Source organism: Monodelphis domestica, chromosome X (assembly GCF_027887165.1).
Source record: "Monodelphis domestica isolate mMonDom1 chromosome X, mMonDom1.pri, whole genome shotgun sequence".
NCBI classification, from domain to species: Eukaryota; Metazoa; Chordata; class Mammalia; order Didelphimorphia; family Didelphidae; genus Monodelphis; species Monodelphis domestica.
The window spans coordinates 25,064,055-25,081,758 of record NC_077235.1 but is presented as its reverse complement, the minus strand read 5'-3'; the positions used below and the strand labels follow the sequence as shown (position 1 = coordinate 25,081,758).

The following is a 17,704-nucleotide window of genomic DNA, read 5'->3' as shown; positions in this document are numbered from 1 at the left end:
CCTTTCTGTCAGTTGAGGCCCAGTAGGTTTTGATTCTAACCTTGTGAGTATCTGTCTGCCTCAGGTGTGTTTGTTTAGGCAACATTTGTTAGGATTTTGGATTCTAATTCACTCTCCTATTTGTTTTCATTTTATGGGTGAGTTCATCACATTCATATTTAAAGTTATGATTGTCACTTCTATATTCCCCAACATTTTGATATTTTCTCTTAGTTCTGTCCTTTATTCTTTTGTTATATCCTTTTAAACCAATGGTTTACTTCTAATCAATCCCCCTAATCCCCTCCTTTGATATGCTTCCCTTTCTGGCCCCTCCCTTTTTGTTCCCTTCTCAGTTTTTAGGGTCTGTTATGTTCCCTCCCCCTCTCTTTCACTCCCTTTTTGTACTTCCTCCCCCTTATCCCCCTTAGTTTTCCCTTCTCACTTTTCCTGTAGGATAAGATATAATTCAAGACCCCAATGGATCTAGATGCTCTTCCCTCTCAGAATTGATTTCACTGAGAGTAAGGTTTAGGTATTACCTATTAGCACTCTCTTCCTTTCCTTCTTATAAGAGTATTCTTCCCCTCCCCTTCCCATGGGTATCTTTGTGTGATAAAGATTATCCTATTTATTTTATTTCTTCAAGTATCTCTTGGTGCCATCTGTGATACCCCCCTCCCTTTTTCTTTTTTTTGTATATCATCTTATAGCACTCATTACCCCCAATCTCTTCCTGTGAATGATTCTTCTAATTACTATAATTGTAAATATAATTTTTGCATTACAAATCATATTTTCCCATATATATATATGTGTGTGTGTGTATATATATATATATATATATATAATTTTATCTAATTGTAGCCCTTAAAGAAGAAAGTTTGAATAAAAAATATTTTCCCCTTTTCCCTCTCTTTCTTATTTGCCTTTTTATGTTTCTCTTGATCTTTGTGTTTGGATATCAATCTTTCCACTTACTTCTGGTCTTTTCTTTATAACTACTTGGAAATCTTCTATTTTGTTAAATGCCCATACTTTCTCCTGGAAGTATTGATGGATAAGTGATCCTTGGTTGAAGACCCAATTCTCTTCCCTTTCTGAATATCATGTTCTAGGCCTTGCAGTCCTTTAGTGTGGAGGCTGCCAGGTCTTGCTTGATCCTGATTGGTGCTCCTTGGTATCTGAACTGTCTCTTTTTGGCTTCATGTAGTATTTTCTCCTTAGCTTGAAAGCTCTGGAATTTGCCAGTTATATTCCTGGGAGTTGTCTTTTGGGGATTTCGTATAGAGGGTGTTCTATGAACTCTTTCAATATTTATTTTTCCCCCTTGTTCAAGAACATCAGGGCAATTTTTTTGGATTATTTCTTATAGTATGATGTCAAGATTTCTGTTTATTTCTGGCTTTTCAGGTAGACTAATGATTCTCAAATTGTCTCACCATGATCTGTTTTCCTGATCTGTCATCTTGTCTGTGAAATATTTTATATTTTCTTCTATTTTGCCAGTCTTTTGACTTTGTTTCATTAATTCTTGGTGTTTTGCAAGATCATTGACTTCCAGTTGCCTAATTCTGATCTTTAAGGACTGATTTTCCACTATAATCTTTTGATTTTCCTTTTCGGTTTGGTCTGTCCTGCTTTTCATGGCTTCCAGCTGTTTCTCCAATTGGGAGTTCCTGTCCTTTAAACTATTATTTTCTTTTTGAATTATTTCCCACTTTTCTTGCCAGAAGACTTCCATCTTTTTGATAAACTCCAATTTAAATTCTTCAAGAGCTTGTGGATAATTTCCATTTTGGGGGAAGGCTTTGGTTTATTTGAATTTCCTCCTGTATGTCCTCTGTAGCCTGGTTTTTTTCTCCATAAAAATTTTCAAGGGTCAACCCCTTCTTCCTGTTTTTCTTGGTTTTCTTGCTCCTGGACACAATTTGCCATCATTGTGGAGGTTTTTCTTTCCCTTTTTTGTCAGAAATCAGAGTGCGACGGGCAGGCTCTCTGTGTATGATAGTAGCTAAGGAGATAGGATTTTGCCTGATGCAAGCTCTCAAATCACCTCAGCTTCTGCTATTTGCTGCCTTTCTCTGTGCTATTTTCCCACGAGCACCCACAGTCTGTGCTCTTCAGACTGCTGGGGTTTCAGGTGTAGATGCTCTCAGGAGTAGGTCTTTCGTGGTCTTAGCTCCCAAGGACCTAGAGGTGCCCCTCGCTCACTGATTCTGGCACACACTGGCTCTGACTCTGGCGCTCAGTAGGTGGGGTGGGGGAGGGTAGATCAGCTCACAGTTTTGTTGGGGGCTTTTTCACCCCCTTATAGTGTGGAGATGCCCAAATCCCTTGTGCCTTCAATGCTGTGCCCTACTATAGAGTCCCTTCGTTCTCATAAATTTGGTTATTTTGGTCTTTTGAGGTAGTCTATATCTGTGGGTGCTCAGGAGAAAGGACAAGTCTTGCGTCTAGACTGTTGCCATGTTTACCCGTAGCCTCTATAGTTCTTTTAAATGGGTTATCTCTTATCTGTTCTTGTAGGCCTTGGTTGTGTATAGAAGTGCTAAAGATTTATGTGGGTTTATTTCATTTCTTGCTACTTTGCTTAAATTGTTCGTTTCTTTGACTTGCTTTTTAATTGAATCTCTGGGATTTTCTAAGTATACCATCTTATCATCTGCAGAAAGCCATAGTTTTATTACCTTATGGCCTGATTGGATTTCTTCAATTTCATTTTCTTATTGCTATTACTAACATTTTGCTATTTCTAGCATATGCTAGAATAGTAGTGATGGTAATGGGCAGCCTTGTTCTACTCCTGATTCTATTGGGAAGGTTTTTAGCTTATTTCCATTACAAATAATCCTTGCTCATGTTTAGGTAGGTGCGTCTTACATTTTAAGGAAAAAACCATTTATACCTATGCTTTCAAGTGTTCTTTTTTTCTTTTTTCTTTTTTTTAACATTGTTTTTTTTGTCATTTCCAAACATTATTCATTGGAAACAAAGATCATTTTCTTTTCTTCCCTCCCCCCACCTCTCCCATAGTTGACGTGCGATTTCACTGGGTATCACCTGTGTTCTTCATTCGAACCCATTTCCATGTTGTTGGTATCTGCATTAGTGTTCATTTAGAGTCTCTCCTCAGTCATATCCCCTCCACCCCTGTAGTTAAGCAGTTGCTTTTCCTCAGTGTTTTTACTCTCACAGTTTATCCTCTGCTTGTGAATAGTGTTTTTTAAATCTCTGCAGATTGTTCAGGGACATTGCATTGACACCAGTGGAGAAGTCCGTTACCTTCAATTGTACCATAGTGTGTCAGTCTCTGTGTACAATGTTTTCCTGGTACTGCTCCTTTCGCTCTGCATCACTTCCTGGAGGTTGTTCCAGTTCTCATGGAATTCCTCCAGTTTGTTATTCCTTTGAGCGCAATAGTATTCCATCACTAACATATAGTACAATTTGTTCAGCCATTCCCCAATTGTAGAGCTTCCCCTCATTTTCCAATTTTTGGCCACCACAAAGAGCGCAGCTATGAATATTCTTGTACAAGTCTTTTTCCTTATTACTCTTTGGGGTACAAACCCAGCAGTGCTATGGCTGGATCAAAGGGCAGACAGTCTTTTATCACCCTTTGGGCATAGTTTTACAAATTGCCCTCCAGAATGGTTGGATCAATTCACAACCCCACCGGCAGATAATTAATGTCCCTGCTTTGCCACATCCCCTCCAGCATTCATTACTTTCCATAGCTGTCATGTTAGGCGATCTGCTAGGTGTGAGGTGATACCTCAGAGTTGTTTTGATTTGCATCTCTCTGATTATAAGAGATTTAGAACACTTCTTCATGTGCTTATTAATAGTTTTCATTTCTTTATCTGAAAACTGCCTATTCATGTCCCTTGCCCATTTATCAATTGGAGAATGGCTTGATTTTTTGTACAATTGATTTAGCTCTTTGTAAATTAGAGTAATTAAACCTTTGTCAGAGGTTTTTATGAAGATTGTTTCCCAATTTGTTGCTTCCCTAATGATTTTAGTTACATTGGTTTTGTTTGTACAAAAACTTTTTAATTTGATGTAGTCAAAATTATTTATTTTATATTTTGTGACTCTTTCTAAAGTCTTGCTTGGTTTTAAAATCTTTCCCTTCCCAGGTCTGATGTGTATACTATTCTGTTTTCACCTAATTATAGTTTCCTTCTTTATGTTTCCTCACCCATTTTGAATTTATCTTGGTGTAGGGTGTGAGGTATTGATCCAAACCTAATCTCTCCCACACTGTCTTCCAATTTTCCCAGCAGTTTTTTCATCAAATAATGGATTTTTGTCCCAAAAGCTGGGATCTTTAGGCTTGTCATAGACTGTCTTGCTGAGATCATTTACACCAAGTCTATTCCACTGATCCTCCTTTCTATCTCTTAGCCAGTACCAAATTGTTTTGATGACCACTGCTTTATAGTATAGTTTGAGATCTGGGACTGCAAGTCCTCCTTCCTTTGCATTTTTTTTTTTCATGATTTCCCTGGATATCCTTGATCGTTTGTTCTTCCAAATGAAATTAGTTATTTTTTTTTCTAATTCAGTAAAGAAAGTTTTTTTGGTAGTTCAGTGGGTACGGCACTAAATAAGTAAATTAATTTGGGTAGGATTGTCATTTTTATTATGTTAGCTCGTCCCACACATGAGCAATCAATGTTTTTCCAATTGTTTAGATCTAGTTTTAGCTGTGTGGTAAGTGTTTTGTAGTTGTGTTCATATAGTTCCTCTGTTTGTCTCTGCAGATAGATTCCTAGATATTTTATATTGTCTAGGGTGACTTTAAATGCAATTTCTCTTTCTAATTCTTGCTGCTGAACTGGGTTGGAGATATATAGAAATGCTGATGACTTATGTGAGTTTATTTTGTATCCTGCAACTTTGCTAAAGTTGTTGATTATTTCGAGTAACTTTTTGGTTGATTCTCTAGGACTCTAAGTAGACCATCATATCATCTGCAAAGAGTAATAGCTTGGTCTCCTCATTGCCAATTTTAATACCTTCAATTTCTTTTTCTTCTCTAATTGCTACTGCTAGTGTTTCTAGTACAATGTTAAATAATAGAGGTGATAATGGGCATCTTTGTTTTACTCCTGATCTTATTGGGAAGGCTTCTAGTTTATCCCCATTGCAGATAATGTTTGCTGACGGCTTTAGATATATACTGTTTATTATTTTTAGGAAAGGCCCTTCTATTCCTATGCTTTCTAGTGTTTTCAGTAGGAATGGGTATTGTATTTTCAAGTGTTCTTGATAGGAATGAATATTATATTATTTGTCAAAAACTTTTTCTGTACCTATTGATATAATTAATTATTAATAGCTTGCCTTGTAGTAAACCATCCTTGCATCTCTTTTTTAAAAAAATTATAGCAAATCATTTATCTTATTGGTTTTTTTCATAACTCCAAGTTTTATTTATTAAATCAATGATTTTTCTTACATCAAACTTTTTTTTTAATATCACCTGTAATTTTTAGGACTTTCGATTTAGTGTGTAAATTTTTTTCCCTCAGGATTTTAAATTTTTGTATTCAGTTAATTGATCAGATCTATCTCTTATTTTTTACTGGCATAGGCATTTAAAAGTTAAAATTTTTTCTTTACTGTTTTTGCTGCATCCCATTAGTTGTGGTATGTTGCCTAATTATTATTCTCTTTAAAATTGTTTCCATCACTTTTTAACCTATTCATTTATTTATTCCAATTTTTAATGTTTCCATGGTTCCTTATCATTATTGCATTATGATGTGAAAAGAATGCATTTAATAATTCTCATTCTCTATGTATATGTATGGTCAGTTTTTGTAAAGGTGTTGTGGACCACTGAGGAAAAGGTCTATATTCCTCTCTTCCCATTCAGTTCTCTCCAGATATCTAGCCTAAGATTTTACTTATTTTTTATTAGGTTTTTATCTATTCTGAGACAGGAAGGTTGCAGTCCTCCATTATTAGAGTTTTGGTATCTATTTCCAGCTCTTTATTCACTTAACTTTTCCTTTAGAAATGTGAATGCTATATAGCCTTTGTTGCATATAGGTTTAATATTGATATTACTTCATTATCTATGGTACCTTTTAATATAATAATGTCCTTTCCATGTTCATCTCTTTTAATTAAATCTCTTATAGCTTTAACTTTGAAAGCATGATTGCCTACCTCTACTCTTTTTGCATCAGCCAGACCATGATAAATTCTATTCTGGCCCTTTATTTTTACTTTATGTGTGTCTTTCGTTTTTAACATGTTTCTTATAACCAACAAATTGTTGGATTCTGGTTTTTAATCCATTCTCCCTTTTATATGAATGTGGACTCCAAAGAGTATTGTCCCCAGCAGAAATTTTCTTTGTAAAATTTTATAACTCCTTTCCTTTTCAAAGTACAAGAGCTACAGAAAGATCACCCACATTTTATACATGTGTTTTTCATATACCATTTCCACTTTATTAATTTTGAAGAGGTAAACAAAGATAATATATCTCATTTAGTTTTGACACCATATTTTACAATTTGCAGATTTAGCCAGTGAAGAGCCCTTTTTCATTACTCTTCATCACAAATTGAATTAAGAACCACAGATCTTTAAATGGTAATAGGAGCATCACTAGAACATGTACATACACCATGATTTTTGGAAGGTGGTCCCCTTAATTGACCCCAGTTGGTTTCATTTTTAAAATTTGCAGCAGCTACAATGCCTTGATTGTAATAACATTATCTTGTGGCATGAACTCAATTGGTAAATATAGTTACCCTGAAGCCAAGTTGCTACTTTATTTTTTGGCTCCAGTTGAGTGAAAAATGACATTAACTTTTTACTTGCTCCATTCACATTGTCTATTTTATCTCCTTCCTTCCAAGGACTATTAGAAAGAAATCCAGAAAATAACCTCAAGAAAACTGGTAGTTCCAATGATTAACCAATTAGATTTAAACCCCAGACATTAAGATAATAAGAATGCCTTTTATACATCACATATATGTGTACATATACATGTAAACCATGACCTTTATGCCTCTAGTAATATTCCCTTATAAAACCATGTACCACATATAAAACTAATATGGCATAGCAGTTAGTACTGTGTAGAAAGTATGCATCCTTTTAAAAATAATCTTAAAAAGTGCTCAAAATGGGATGTTGATAAAATGCAAATAGTATATATACTTTCATTTGCCAACTCTATGGGTTAGCCAGAAATTGATGTTTTATCAGGTTTTTAAAAGTAATTCCAGAAAGTTATTTCCAGCTACAGAACTATAACTATCATGTACCTTAGTATACAAATTAGGTATTTAGTCTCTTAAGTGAGGGAGGGTCATTACTTGAATCCTTTGGCTCCTTGATATATATTTAGAGTCACCAAAGAACGATGTAAATTATTTGACTGGTGAAGGAAGTAAGAACTCTCCTCTCTTTTTCATGGCTAAGTAAAGCATACCATCACCTGAGATGTCTTCTAGAGGTATACATATCTAATCTGTAGCATTCCTTTCACTCATAAAGGGAGAAAAAAATAAATCCAAGCCATTTAACAGATGCTAATTAATTTTTTTTCTCTCTAACTACCTTCATCAAAAATAGTATCTGAAGTGAAGTGAACATGCATGCAATAACTAATCAGCGGAAAAATAATAGATTAGAATGAAGTCCCCAGCCCCAAAAGCTAATAATTCAGTGTCTTTGAAGATACTAAGTAGTAGAGTATGCTTTTCTGTATGTATGAAGTAAAAACTTTAGAAAACCTGCCATCCACAGAGATTTTCATGGGGCATATTGGATTGACCTTAATTTGTCATATTTTCCCATCACAAACAGTAATGCAGTCATTCATTGGGTGAACTTCATACAGTAGATGCTGAATTCATGGCTGGAAAAAAAACCAAATACTTGTTTTTAGGACCAAAATAAAGTCTGTCCCCAGTTAGCTGGAGACATTATGGTTTCCTGCTATCAAGAAATAACTAGTAGCATCCCTAGATTTTTTTTACTCTTCAATCAGTACCTGAATCGGGGTCACCGAATTATATAATGTGTATGTATATCCCTCTCCACTTCAACTCTTTGAGGTTTATATAGTTCTCTATTCCTTCTATCAGCCAAGCCTGCAAGGCCTGCACCATAATAACATCCTTGTTTCCCACCATCCTCAAGCAGTGCCCTCAGTGAATGTGTGACTGGTAAAAGTAGAAGAGGAATGCAAGCGGGTCAGCTGAAGTTGAGCAAACAAAAGAGCTGACTTGCCTACTACAGAATCCTCTCTAGTGTACCTGTCTTTGTTTGGGGTATTATCCCATGCTTTGTTACCACAGATAACTTAAAGCTGAGTAAGTGCAGGACAGGCTCTGGGGAATCTACTCTTTCTGAAACTGAAGGTGCCAGGGGATGTTGTTCCTGAGGTCAGCCAACCTATCCAGAACAACTCAAAGAAATCAGTTTCTTCATCTGGAAAATGGAGGGCTCTCTGTGGCTATATTTGCTATGTTAGTTTTCTCTTAAGATTTCCGGTTTTCACCACATCCAACCAAGTCAGTGAAATCCAATCATCTCCTTCCCCTGGGTGCTAATAATATATTTTGAGTTTTTACCTTGTTCAGCAGAAACAATACTCTTCTAAGCATATATGTATATATGTATATATTTATACGTATATATGTATATATATACACACACAAACATCCCTTATATATGTTATGTTAGACCTTGTTTCTTTCTAACAGGAAGGGTATATGGTTCAAACATGGGCTGTGGTGCTTTGCTTTTTGCTCCAAAGAGGGAACTTACACGAGTCCATTTGTCTTCTGTCTTTTCAATGACAATGGTCTGGGTGTCACTGCCTGGGGGAATGTATTCGTAGTCATCATAAAGGAGCCCCAGAATTGGATATTGGGTTCGGTATCTACCAAAAAAAGAGGCATTTTGAGAAACCAGTGTTTGTTGTACTTTCTTCCTCCTCCCACCTTGAGAAAACTGCTTCTTTCCTTCCCTGCTAAGGCCAAGACTCATACCCCTGAAACATTTGCTTGACTATATGGGTACTATTATTGTCTATCCACTAAATGATTTTGTAAAACAATGAATGTATTATAAGATGGTTAAGAGAATATTGATAGACTGTGGTGAGGACCTTTTCAAAATGATGACTTCAAGATGAGGTTAAGTGATGTCAAATTCAAATTGGATATTTTTAAAGAGCTAATTTGCTTTCAAAAGATGGATAGGTGCCTTGGTGAGTAAGACTAATGCAACAGTGGGAGCTTCATTAACATGGTTTGGAGGGAAGATGGATGGAGAATGATTCAAAAGAGCAAGGCCAAATAGATTAAATCTCTCTACATTACTTTTTAGTGGTAGTGATAGTAGTCCTTCCAGCTCCTGAGGTCTGATTGTGGGATGAATATTTTTCTTGCTTCAGTTTGGAGAGTTCCTTGGAAATGAAAGAGATTATAATCATTTAAAGACAATTATATCCCCCATTGTTTTTGCTTTCCTTAGGGATGTTTACTAAGTAGCACCTACTTTTCAGGGTACCTGGAAGAAGCCTGAAGTTTACAATCTACAAAAAGGTGGTGTAATGCTTTTCACATCTAGCACTTGATTAACTATCTTGTAACTTTTTCTCTCAACAATTCAGGCATAACAGCCCTAAATTTCTATTTTTCTCATTTAAACTGCTCAAAATTAAAACAACTCTGAGGTACCACCTCATACCTATAGATTGGCTAATATGACAGTAAAGGAAAATGATAAATGTCAGAGATGTGGCAAAAGTGGGACACTAATGCATTGCTGGTAGAGTTGTGAATTGATCCAACCACTCTGGAAGGCAATTTGGAACTATGCCCAAAGGGCTATAAAACAATGCTTACCCTTTGATGTAGTAATACCACTATTAGGTCTATATATCCCAGAGATCAAAAAAAGGTTACAGGACCTACTTGTAGGGATGTCTGAACAAATTGTGGTAAAATGTTGATGATGGAATACTATTGTGCTGTAAAGCAATGATTAAAACAAACTGATTTCAGAAAGAGCTGGAAAGACCTACATAAAATGATGCAGAGTGAAATAAGCAGAACCAGGAGAGCATTGTACAGCAATTTTGTGGAACAATCAAATGTGATTAATAGTCTTTGCTACTAACAGCAATATAATGGTCCAGAACAATTCTCAGGGACTTATGACAAAGAATGCTATCCACTTCAAAAGAAAGAATGGTTGTTGGGGGGCAGCTGGGTGGCTCAGTGGATTGAGAGCCAGCCCTAGAGACGGGAGGTTCTAGGTTCAAATCTGGCCTCAGACACTTCCCAGCTGGGTGACCCTGGGCAAGTCACTTGACCCCCATTGCCTAGCCCTTACCACTCTTCTGCCTTGGAGTCAATACACAGTAATGACTCCAAGGCGGAAGGTGAGGGTTTATAGAAAAAAAAAGAAAGAATGGTTGGAGTCAGAATGCAGATGGAAACATATGACTTTTCAATTATTTGGGTTTATTTTATATTTTGGGATTTGGGTTTTATAAGATTATTCACAAAAATGAACAATATGTATAACCCAGATTGAATTGCCCTTCAACAACAGGAGGGGGAAGAGAAGGAGATGAGTTCAATCATATAACTTAGGAAAACTTGTGTGGAAATTTGTCATAACATGTAATTAGTAATAAATAAAGTCAGAACAAAATTGCTCATTAACCCTTAAAAGCTGGGTTAACAGCTTTTCCACAAGTACATGAATTCCAACTCCTGTAATAAGGAGTAAAGGTTCCTTTTCTATCTATTATCTTTACCTCTCTCCTTGTCTATATCTCCTCTCCCATGCTCTGTCTTCAATTTTTTCCTCTTCTATTTCTAGTTCCTTGCTCTCCCCCAGGGAGACAGGAAGGGGAGGGAGAGGATAAATCCATTAGAGGGGTTATATAAGTATTTATTATATGTATAGACATTTCTTTCCCTCTCCTCTCCTCCCCTGCAAGGGAGAGAAGAGAGCCAATGGAGCAGAGGAGAGGACCTTGAGATAGAAAGATGAACACGTTGAAGTCAGGGAGCACAAGAGCAGAGAAATGTAGAGGACAGATAGAGTTGAGAAAAAATAGAAGACAATGCAGAGGAGAGTGAGAGAACACAAGAAAGACAAGAGTTAGAGAAGGAATAGAGAGAAGACAGCATGGGAGAGAGGAGAGGAGAGGAGAAATGGACAGAGAGGAGAATACAGCTAGGTAGGTAGCTGTAGAGAAGACACTGAGAGGAAGTATTTCCAAGTGAAGAATGCTTTATTACTCACCTCTGACTGCCGCTTTATCAGGCAATCCTTTTCTTCCAATAAGCTTGTCAGTTCGTGTAGCTTGAGCTGGTAGTCACTGCAACTTCCTTCCCTTCTTGAAACATCCTTTTGAAACTGGTTCAGTTGAGCCTGAAGTTTAAAGAAAAAGAAAAAGAAAAGTAGAATATATCATGAGGTCAATAGCAATGTGCCTAAATTTTTGTTTTGGAATGAGCTTTCTCAGAAGGCTTCTAGGATTTGGAAGGTGGAAACTGAGCGGTGATCCCTCTCTACCTGAATAAGTAGCCAGGAGGTGCATTCATTACCCTTTGGCTAGCCTGTTTACTTGGACAATCATGGGTAGTTCATTATCCTGTTGCCTAGGTAGGAGCTGCCAGAATTCATAACATCAATAGTCAAGAACTTAGGGGGATACCTCCATTCCCCCTAATGGGGCATTAAGGCAGAGCCAAGATGGCAGTTTAGTAGCAGTGAAAGCCTGAAACTGCTCTGAATATCCTTCCAAACTGATCTTTTAAAAGGAGCCTCAAAAGGACAGGAGTCAAAGCCGGATAAGTGAGGGGGCTCTCCCACTGAACACAATGTGAAAGATGGGCAGAAAGAGTGGATTTCCACAATAGAAAGGGGGAACTGGAAGCCAAACTACAAACAGAAACCATCCCTCCACCTACTGTGCCAGATCCAGAACCAAGGCTAGCTAATGGGGCATCAAACAGAAGCAACTCCTAATGCAAACCTGTACATGCCATTTTTTTTGCCTCATTTCATTTTTGCTCTGGTCACACAGAAAACAAATTTATACAAAAGCATACATACAATTTGCACATACCCTTAGCTTGGAGATCTCTCTATCCTTCTCAATTCTTAGGTTCTTTACCATTTCCATGTAATGACTCCCAATCTCATCCATTTTAGCTTGTAGCATGGGGCCCGTACAGGTCTCTGATACCTACGTGGGACAAAATTACTATGTAATTAGTCATTTATTTGGTTTCAATTAATTTCTATAACAATTTAAGATTTATAAAAAAAAATTGGGGGGGGGGCAGCTGGGTGGCTCAGTGGATTGAGAGTCAGGCCTAGAGATGGGAGGTCCTAGGTTCAAATCTGGCCTCATTCCCAGCTGTGTGACCCTGGGCAAGTCACTTGACCCCCATGGCCTAGCCCTTACTACTCTTCTGCCTTGGAGCCAATACACAGTATTGACTCCAAGACAGAAGGTAAATAAGGGTTTAAAAAAATTTGGTCATAAATCTTTGAGGATTTCCTATTACTATTTCCATTTTACAGAAGAGGAAACTAAAGCTCAGAAGAGGTGGCCAGCCAGATTTGCCAAGTGCTATAAAGTGTCAGAGCCAGGGTTTGAAAAGGGGCCTCATGAAAGTCTTCTTTACCTTCTTCCCCCTTGCTTCCTCTACCCAACTACATTTTCAGTACCTGTATTCTAAGGCTTTTATTCTCTTGTTCCAGATTTCTTTTACAGTACTCCAATTCCTTTAGTCGATATTCCGTATCTGACTGGCCATGTCGAAGAGAGAGGATGGTTTCCTCCAAGGTCCGGCATTTTAAATTAGAGTCTTGGAGTCCTTGCTATAAGGAGCAAATGTGTTCATGAGACAAATAGGTTAAGCTAGTCAAATCTGCCTATTACATCAACAGATCACTTCAAGTTTCATTGATTCAAAGGTTCGAAGGCTTTGCTGCAGCCAATAATTTTTTATTGTCTGTTTTTTTTACTCTGCTCTTGCCACTAGCTGATTTAAGAGCTGACAAAGTCAACTTAGGAGTCTATCCAGTCTAAATGCCTCAGTTCCCAGATAAGAGTGATGGGCAAGAATACTGCCAGAACAGAACAGCGATTCTTGACCTAGTAGTTAGTTCCCTATTAATCTTCCTCACATGAGACTCCAACGCCTTTCCTGGTTAGCCATAAGCCAAATGGACACCACCAAACTTGGATCACGTCATTTGCAACTGATAAGCCTGGCCCATTCTCTAAGTCCCAGCCAACATTGGGACGGATAGAGGGGGTGTGGTCCTAGAACCATATTAGTTGGTAAGTCATAAAGATTTTGGAGCTGGAAGGGGCCTGAGAGTTCATCTGTAGGAGGAACAGTAGAAAGAGTATTCCAGATCTGGACTCAACTCCTTCCTCTGTAACTTTGGGCAAGTTAATAAATGCTTTACAAATATTTCATTTAATATCCTCATCAACCCTAAGAAGATGATGTTAATCACATTTCACAGATGAGGAAACTGAGGCAGATTAAGTGACTTGCCCCAGATTATCGTACAGTTTAAGGTAAAATCTGAATTTGCATCTTCCTGACCCTAAGTCTAGAACTCTTGTCTATAACATTATCTAGCTCAACTTAACCTCCTTGGCCCTGAGTTAGATTTTAAACATGGACCTTCTGACTCCAAAAGTCTGAGTTCTGATCATCATACCATGCTGATGTTAAGAAACAAGATGAGCCCAGGAAATCTACTCCATCTGGCATTCTTGATGGATCCTAGTGAAACCACGGCTGAGATTAAGTTTTGGCATTATCTAGATGTAAATGATTTCTGCAGTCCCTTTCTCTGATGAGATAGTTCATTGAGAGTTGCTAGTGTTTTACATCTGAAATGAATAAGGGGTTTGGTTTCTCCAATGCCTTAAACTTCCTACCAATAATTGAGTTTTTATTAGAACAAGTTGTTCCTAGATTTCAACCTTGCTTGAATGTGCCGGTACCAGTTCCTACACCATTCGGAATCTCAGCCTACCTGCTGTTGGCGGTTATTAGCTCTCACAGATTCCAAGAGTGCTTCGTACTCCTTTATTTGAGTCTCTTTGAATGCTAAATCCTTCTCAAGTCTTATCTTGTCATTTTCTAGTGCCTGGGAGAAGAAGGTATTTGTTATGATCTCAAATTACAGAAATTTGTTGATGGCCACAGAAATAACACCTTGCTTCAAAGACTGAAATAATAATTCACTTGGACTTTAAATAGATTTTTCAGAGTCACTTTAAAAATACTGAATGTGAAAGTATTCAAACTTTTCAAAGCTGCATATCACAAAATTTGGATAAATTGACGTTTAAAGATTTTACTGGTTTTGCCTTTACTCCCCCAACTGACTGACACATGTCACTAATATCTCATGTCAATGATTCCCTACAGGTGGATTTTCAAACGGCAAGTACCTCTACCCCTCAACAATCACACCCGAAGTCTGCTGGAAATTACTGGCCATAGAAAAACAATAGAGAATATAAAGGATTGCATTATTAAAGGGGCTTCCAAATTATAACTAAAGAGTTATGTACTAGATGTTAAGAATAAAAATACATTGAAAAAAGTCTTTACTTGTAAGTTTATATTTAATATAGAAGACAACATGCCTACATGTACATAAATGGGGCATAAATATCAAATGAATCTCTGTGACGTGGATTAAAAAAGGGCACCAGTGGCTGGGGGAATAAAGAAAGACCATGTTGAAGATGGTGCTTCAGCTGCATCTTAGAGGAAGACAAAAGTAGAAATGAAGATGGCAGTGTCCTGTGTGTGGAACAGAGAGGCTGGACTGTGGAATGCAGGAAGGAGAAAGAAACCCAATTAGGATGGGAAGATGGCTATGCATTGCATGATAAAATCTGAAAAGATCATTTCATAGGCCACAATATTGAGTTGAATATAATACATTAATAAAATTAAATGGCAACAAATGTTTAGTTTTATATTTGAGTTCGGAAAACTAACTCAAAGGGAGGGGTGGTTAGAAAGCATTTTGTCTGAAAAAATCAGAACAGTTTAAAGGACTTTCTTTACACTCAAAATGCCCCACCTCACTACTTGAATGAGCAACTCAAAAGACTTCCCAGGTTATAAGGGGGTGATCCTGCCACTGACATCTGGAATATTGTCATCACTAATGGGCAAAACAGTTTTCAGGGTAGTATGTAGAAGAGAGCAACCAGGATGGCGAATGGCCCCGAGTTTACATCCTATAAGAATCACTTAAAGTCATAAGGAATGTTTATTTGCTCTGGAGAAGAATTGGAGGTCCTAATAGCTGCCTTCAAGTATGTGAAGAATAATTGTGAGGGAAATGGTTTGACTTGTTCTTTTTGGCCCCTGAGAACAACAGGGAGAAGTTACAGTGGCAAATGCAGGATTGGGCCCAGAAAACCAAAACTAACTTATGAAAAAATGCTTGGTAGGTTCCCTCTTACTAGTCTAGTATTCAAGTAGAGACCAGTATGCCTGTTGGTTCAGAACCGGATAGTGAAGATTAGTTTTGTGTCTAGCACTTTTATGGATGGCCACCAAAGTCCCTTTCAACTCTGAAATTAAGGTACCTACATCTGGTCCATTGAGGTTATAAAAGAAAAAGATCAATCTTACTGCCAAATCATTCTGGAGATGACCAAGTTCCTCCCGAATATTGCTGAAGGTAGACAATACCAGCCGATGTGACTTGTTTGACATCTCTCTCATCTGGAGGAGAAGAACATGTTCATTACCTTTATTTTGGCATTATTAGTAGGAACTTTCAAAATATCCAACACAAGGAAGTAAGAGTAGTCTTTGTTCCCTGCTGCTTTGCAGTCCAGGTGAATCTTATTGACAATTTTCTTGGTGGAAAGATGACCCTTGGCAAGGTCATTTTGGGCAATCTGAAGTCAACTATGCTGCTAGCTAATTCAAAGGTAAAGAGTCTAGGCTTTTGTTTCTTCTGAAGCAAAACTCCCTCAAACAAATGACTAAACATCACTTTCATTGTTTCTTTGTGGAATTACTAGGAATGTTTGACCTCAGAAAACTAGAATCCATTTCCTTAGGCATGACATGAGCACTGGCTTGTGTTTTTGTCTAGACCTGGGATTCCCTCTGTGTCAGAAATCCCCCGTCCTGGTGCAGATTGACTTCATTCATATCTAAATTATCATCTCTGAGTACTGCCTAGAGCAATGAAAAGTCAAATGACTTGCCCAAGTCACAGCCAGGGTATGTCAGTAGTGAGGCCTTGAGCCCAGAACTTCCTGCTTTTGAGGTCAGCTCTCTAACCATTAATCCACTCAAGAGCAGAAAAATACAACTAGGCTTAAAACTGAAAGGATTCTAAATAGAGTTGCTTCAAATGTCAAATTAGGTGAGAAGGCCCCCTCTAGTACATTAAACTCATTTGTTTAAAAGGTAAAAGGGAAGAGCATTCATAACCTCAAGCAAGGAGTAGCAGCCATAGTGAAGAGGCCTCCAAACAGCTGAGGCACAGGCTTACCTTTACCCCATTCTCTCTACAAGCCTAATCATGAACTCACTAAAAACCATCTCAAACATCGGATGGTTAACTCTTAGTCTAAAGATTCAGAAACTACATACAGTAGGCCAGAAAGATAAAATTAGCTACAGTAGTAACATCTCTAGGAAGGAAACCTATTGGCAAGCCAGCCAAGTGGCTAAGTGGGAATTAAAGCAAGGGAGAAAAGAGGAGAATCTCCTGCAGCAGATCAATATGGTGTCTGGTTTGTAAAGTTCTGCATGCTATAGACCTCAGATCCAGGTTTTTTTTTATGAGAGTAGCTGACTTGTACTCCTTCACATGTTTATGAAATCAGCTGTCCCCACTGTCCAAGTAAGGTAGACATCTGAGATTGGGGCAGGGGGATGGCAGGAAGAGGGACACCCTAGTTCCTCTCACCTGCAGGATGTATCGGATTTGCTGTTTTGTGAATTCTGACAGCCCTTTTGGAATTAAAGCTTCAATGTCTTCTGACTATAAAAGAAAGAGAAAGAAAAGCTGAACAAAGCTTGATTCACTTGGGGGACCAGTAAGTAATTAAATCGGCTTGATTTATACCACAGAGATGCCCTGATCCCATCCCCACACAGCACATAGTGCATATCTGAGGTCCATTAACTGGGATGAGAAGAAGCATGTTTATTTTCACCTACTTCTAAAGGAAACTTGACATTTAGTTCAATTATTTAAAAACATCATTCTGAGAAGGGTTACGGTCTATGGGCTTCACTGAAGGAGTCCAGAACCCAAAAAAGGCTAAGAATCCCCAATCGAGACCCTTAAAAGTTACTAATTTTTTCCCACAAATACATTAGTCTAAAAGGTGTAAACTTAATATACAACATAAAGGATGATAAAATTCAAGAAGTAGGAAACTAAATTGGGAAAGAAGCCACTTGAAAAACAAATCAGATGTTCAATGACTTGACAAATATTAACTGAGAGTCTGCAGGTACTGTCCTGTTAAATATCTAAAAAGAGTGATTTTAGGATAAAAGTTCATTCTCCACCATCCCTCAAGAGGCTTGATCATCACCTATCTTCAACACGTGGCCCTTTTACTGGATGGTATAAATAGGATTTGTTTATTTGCAAAATAATTAAAACTTTGAGAAAATGA

General features: G+C 37.6%; 1 protein-coding gene across 1 annotated transcript in view; it reads right to left on the bottom strand.

Annotated features, from left to right (window-relative positions):
- Positions 1–6,429: 6,429 nt before the first annotated feature.
- The window catches only part of POF1B (POF1B actin binding protein), a 55,426-nt gene continuing 44,151 nt past the window's right edge, over positions 6,430–17,704 (bottom strand). Inside the window, exons 8-16 of the mRNA XM_007507410.3 lie at positions 16,984–17,058; positions 15,687–15,779; positions 14,062–14,175; positions 12,730–12,882; positions 12,122–12,241; positions 11,293–11,421; positions 9,351–9,436; positions 8,794–8,908; positions 6,430–7,879 (exon numbers count right to left, since the gene is read on the bottom strand). Coding sequence (XP_007507472.1) covers positions 7,874–7,879; positions 8,794–8,908; positions 9,351–9,436; positions 11,293–11,421; positions 12,122–12,241; positions 12,730–12,882; positions 14,062–14,175; positions 15,687–15,779; positions 16,984–17,058 — 891 coding nt within the window. The 3' untranslated portion in view covers positions 6,430–7,873. The remainder of the gene's footprint in view (positions 7,880–8,793; positions 8,909–9,350; positions 9,437–11,292; positions 11,422–12,121; positions 12,242–12,729; positions 12,883–14,061; positions 14,176–15,686; positions 15,780–16,983; positions 17,059–17,704) is intronic.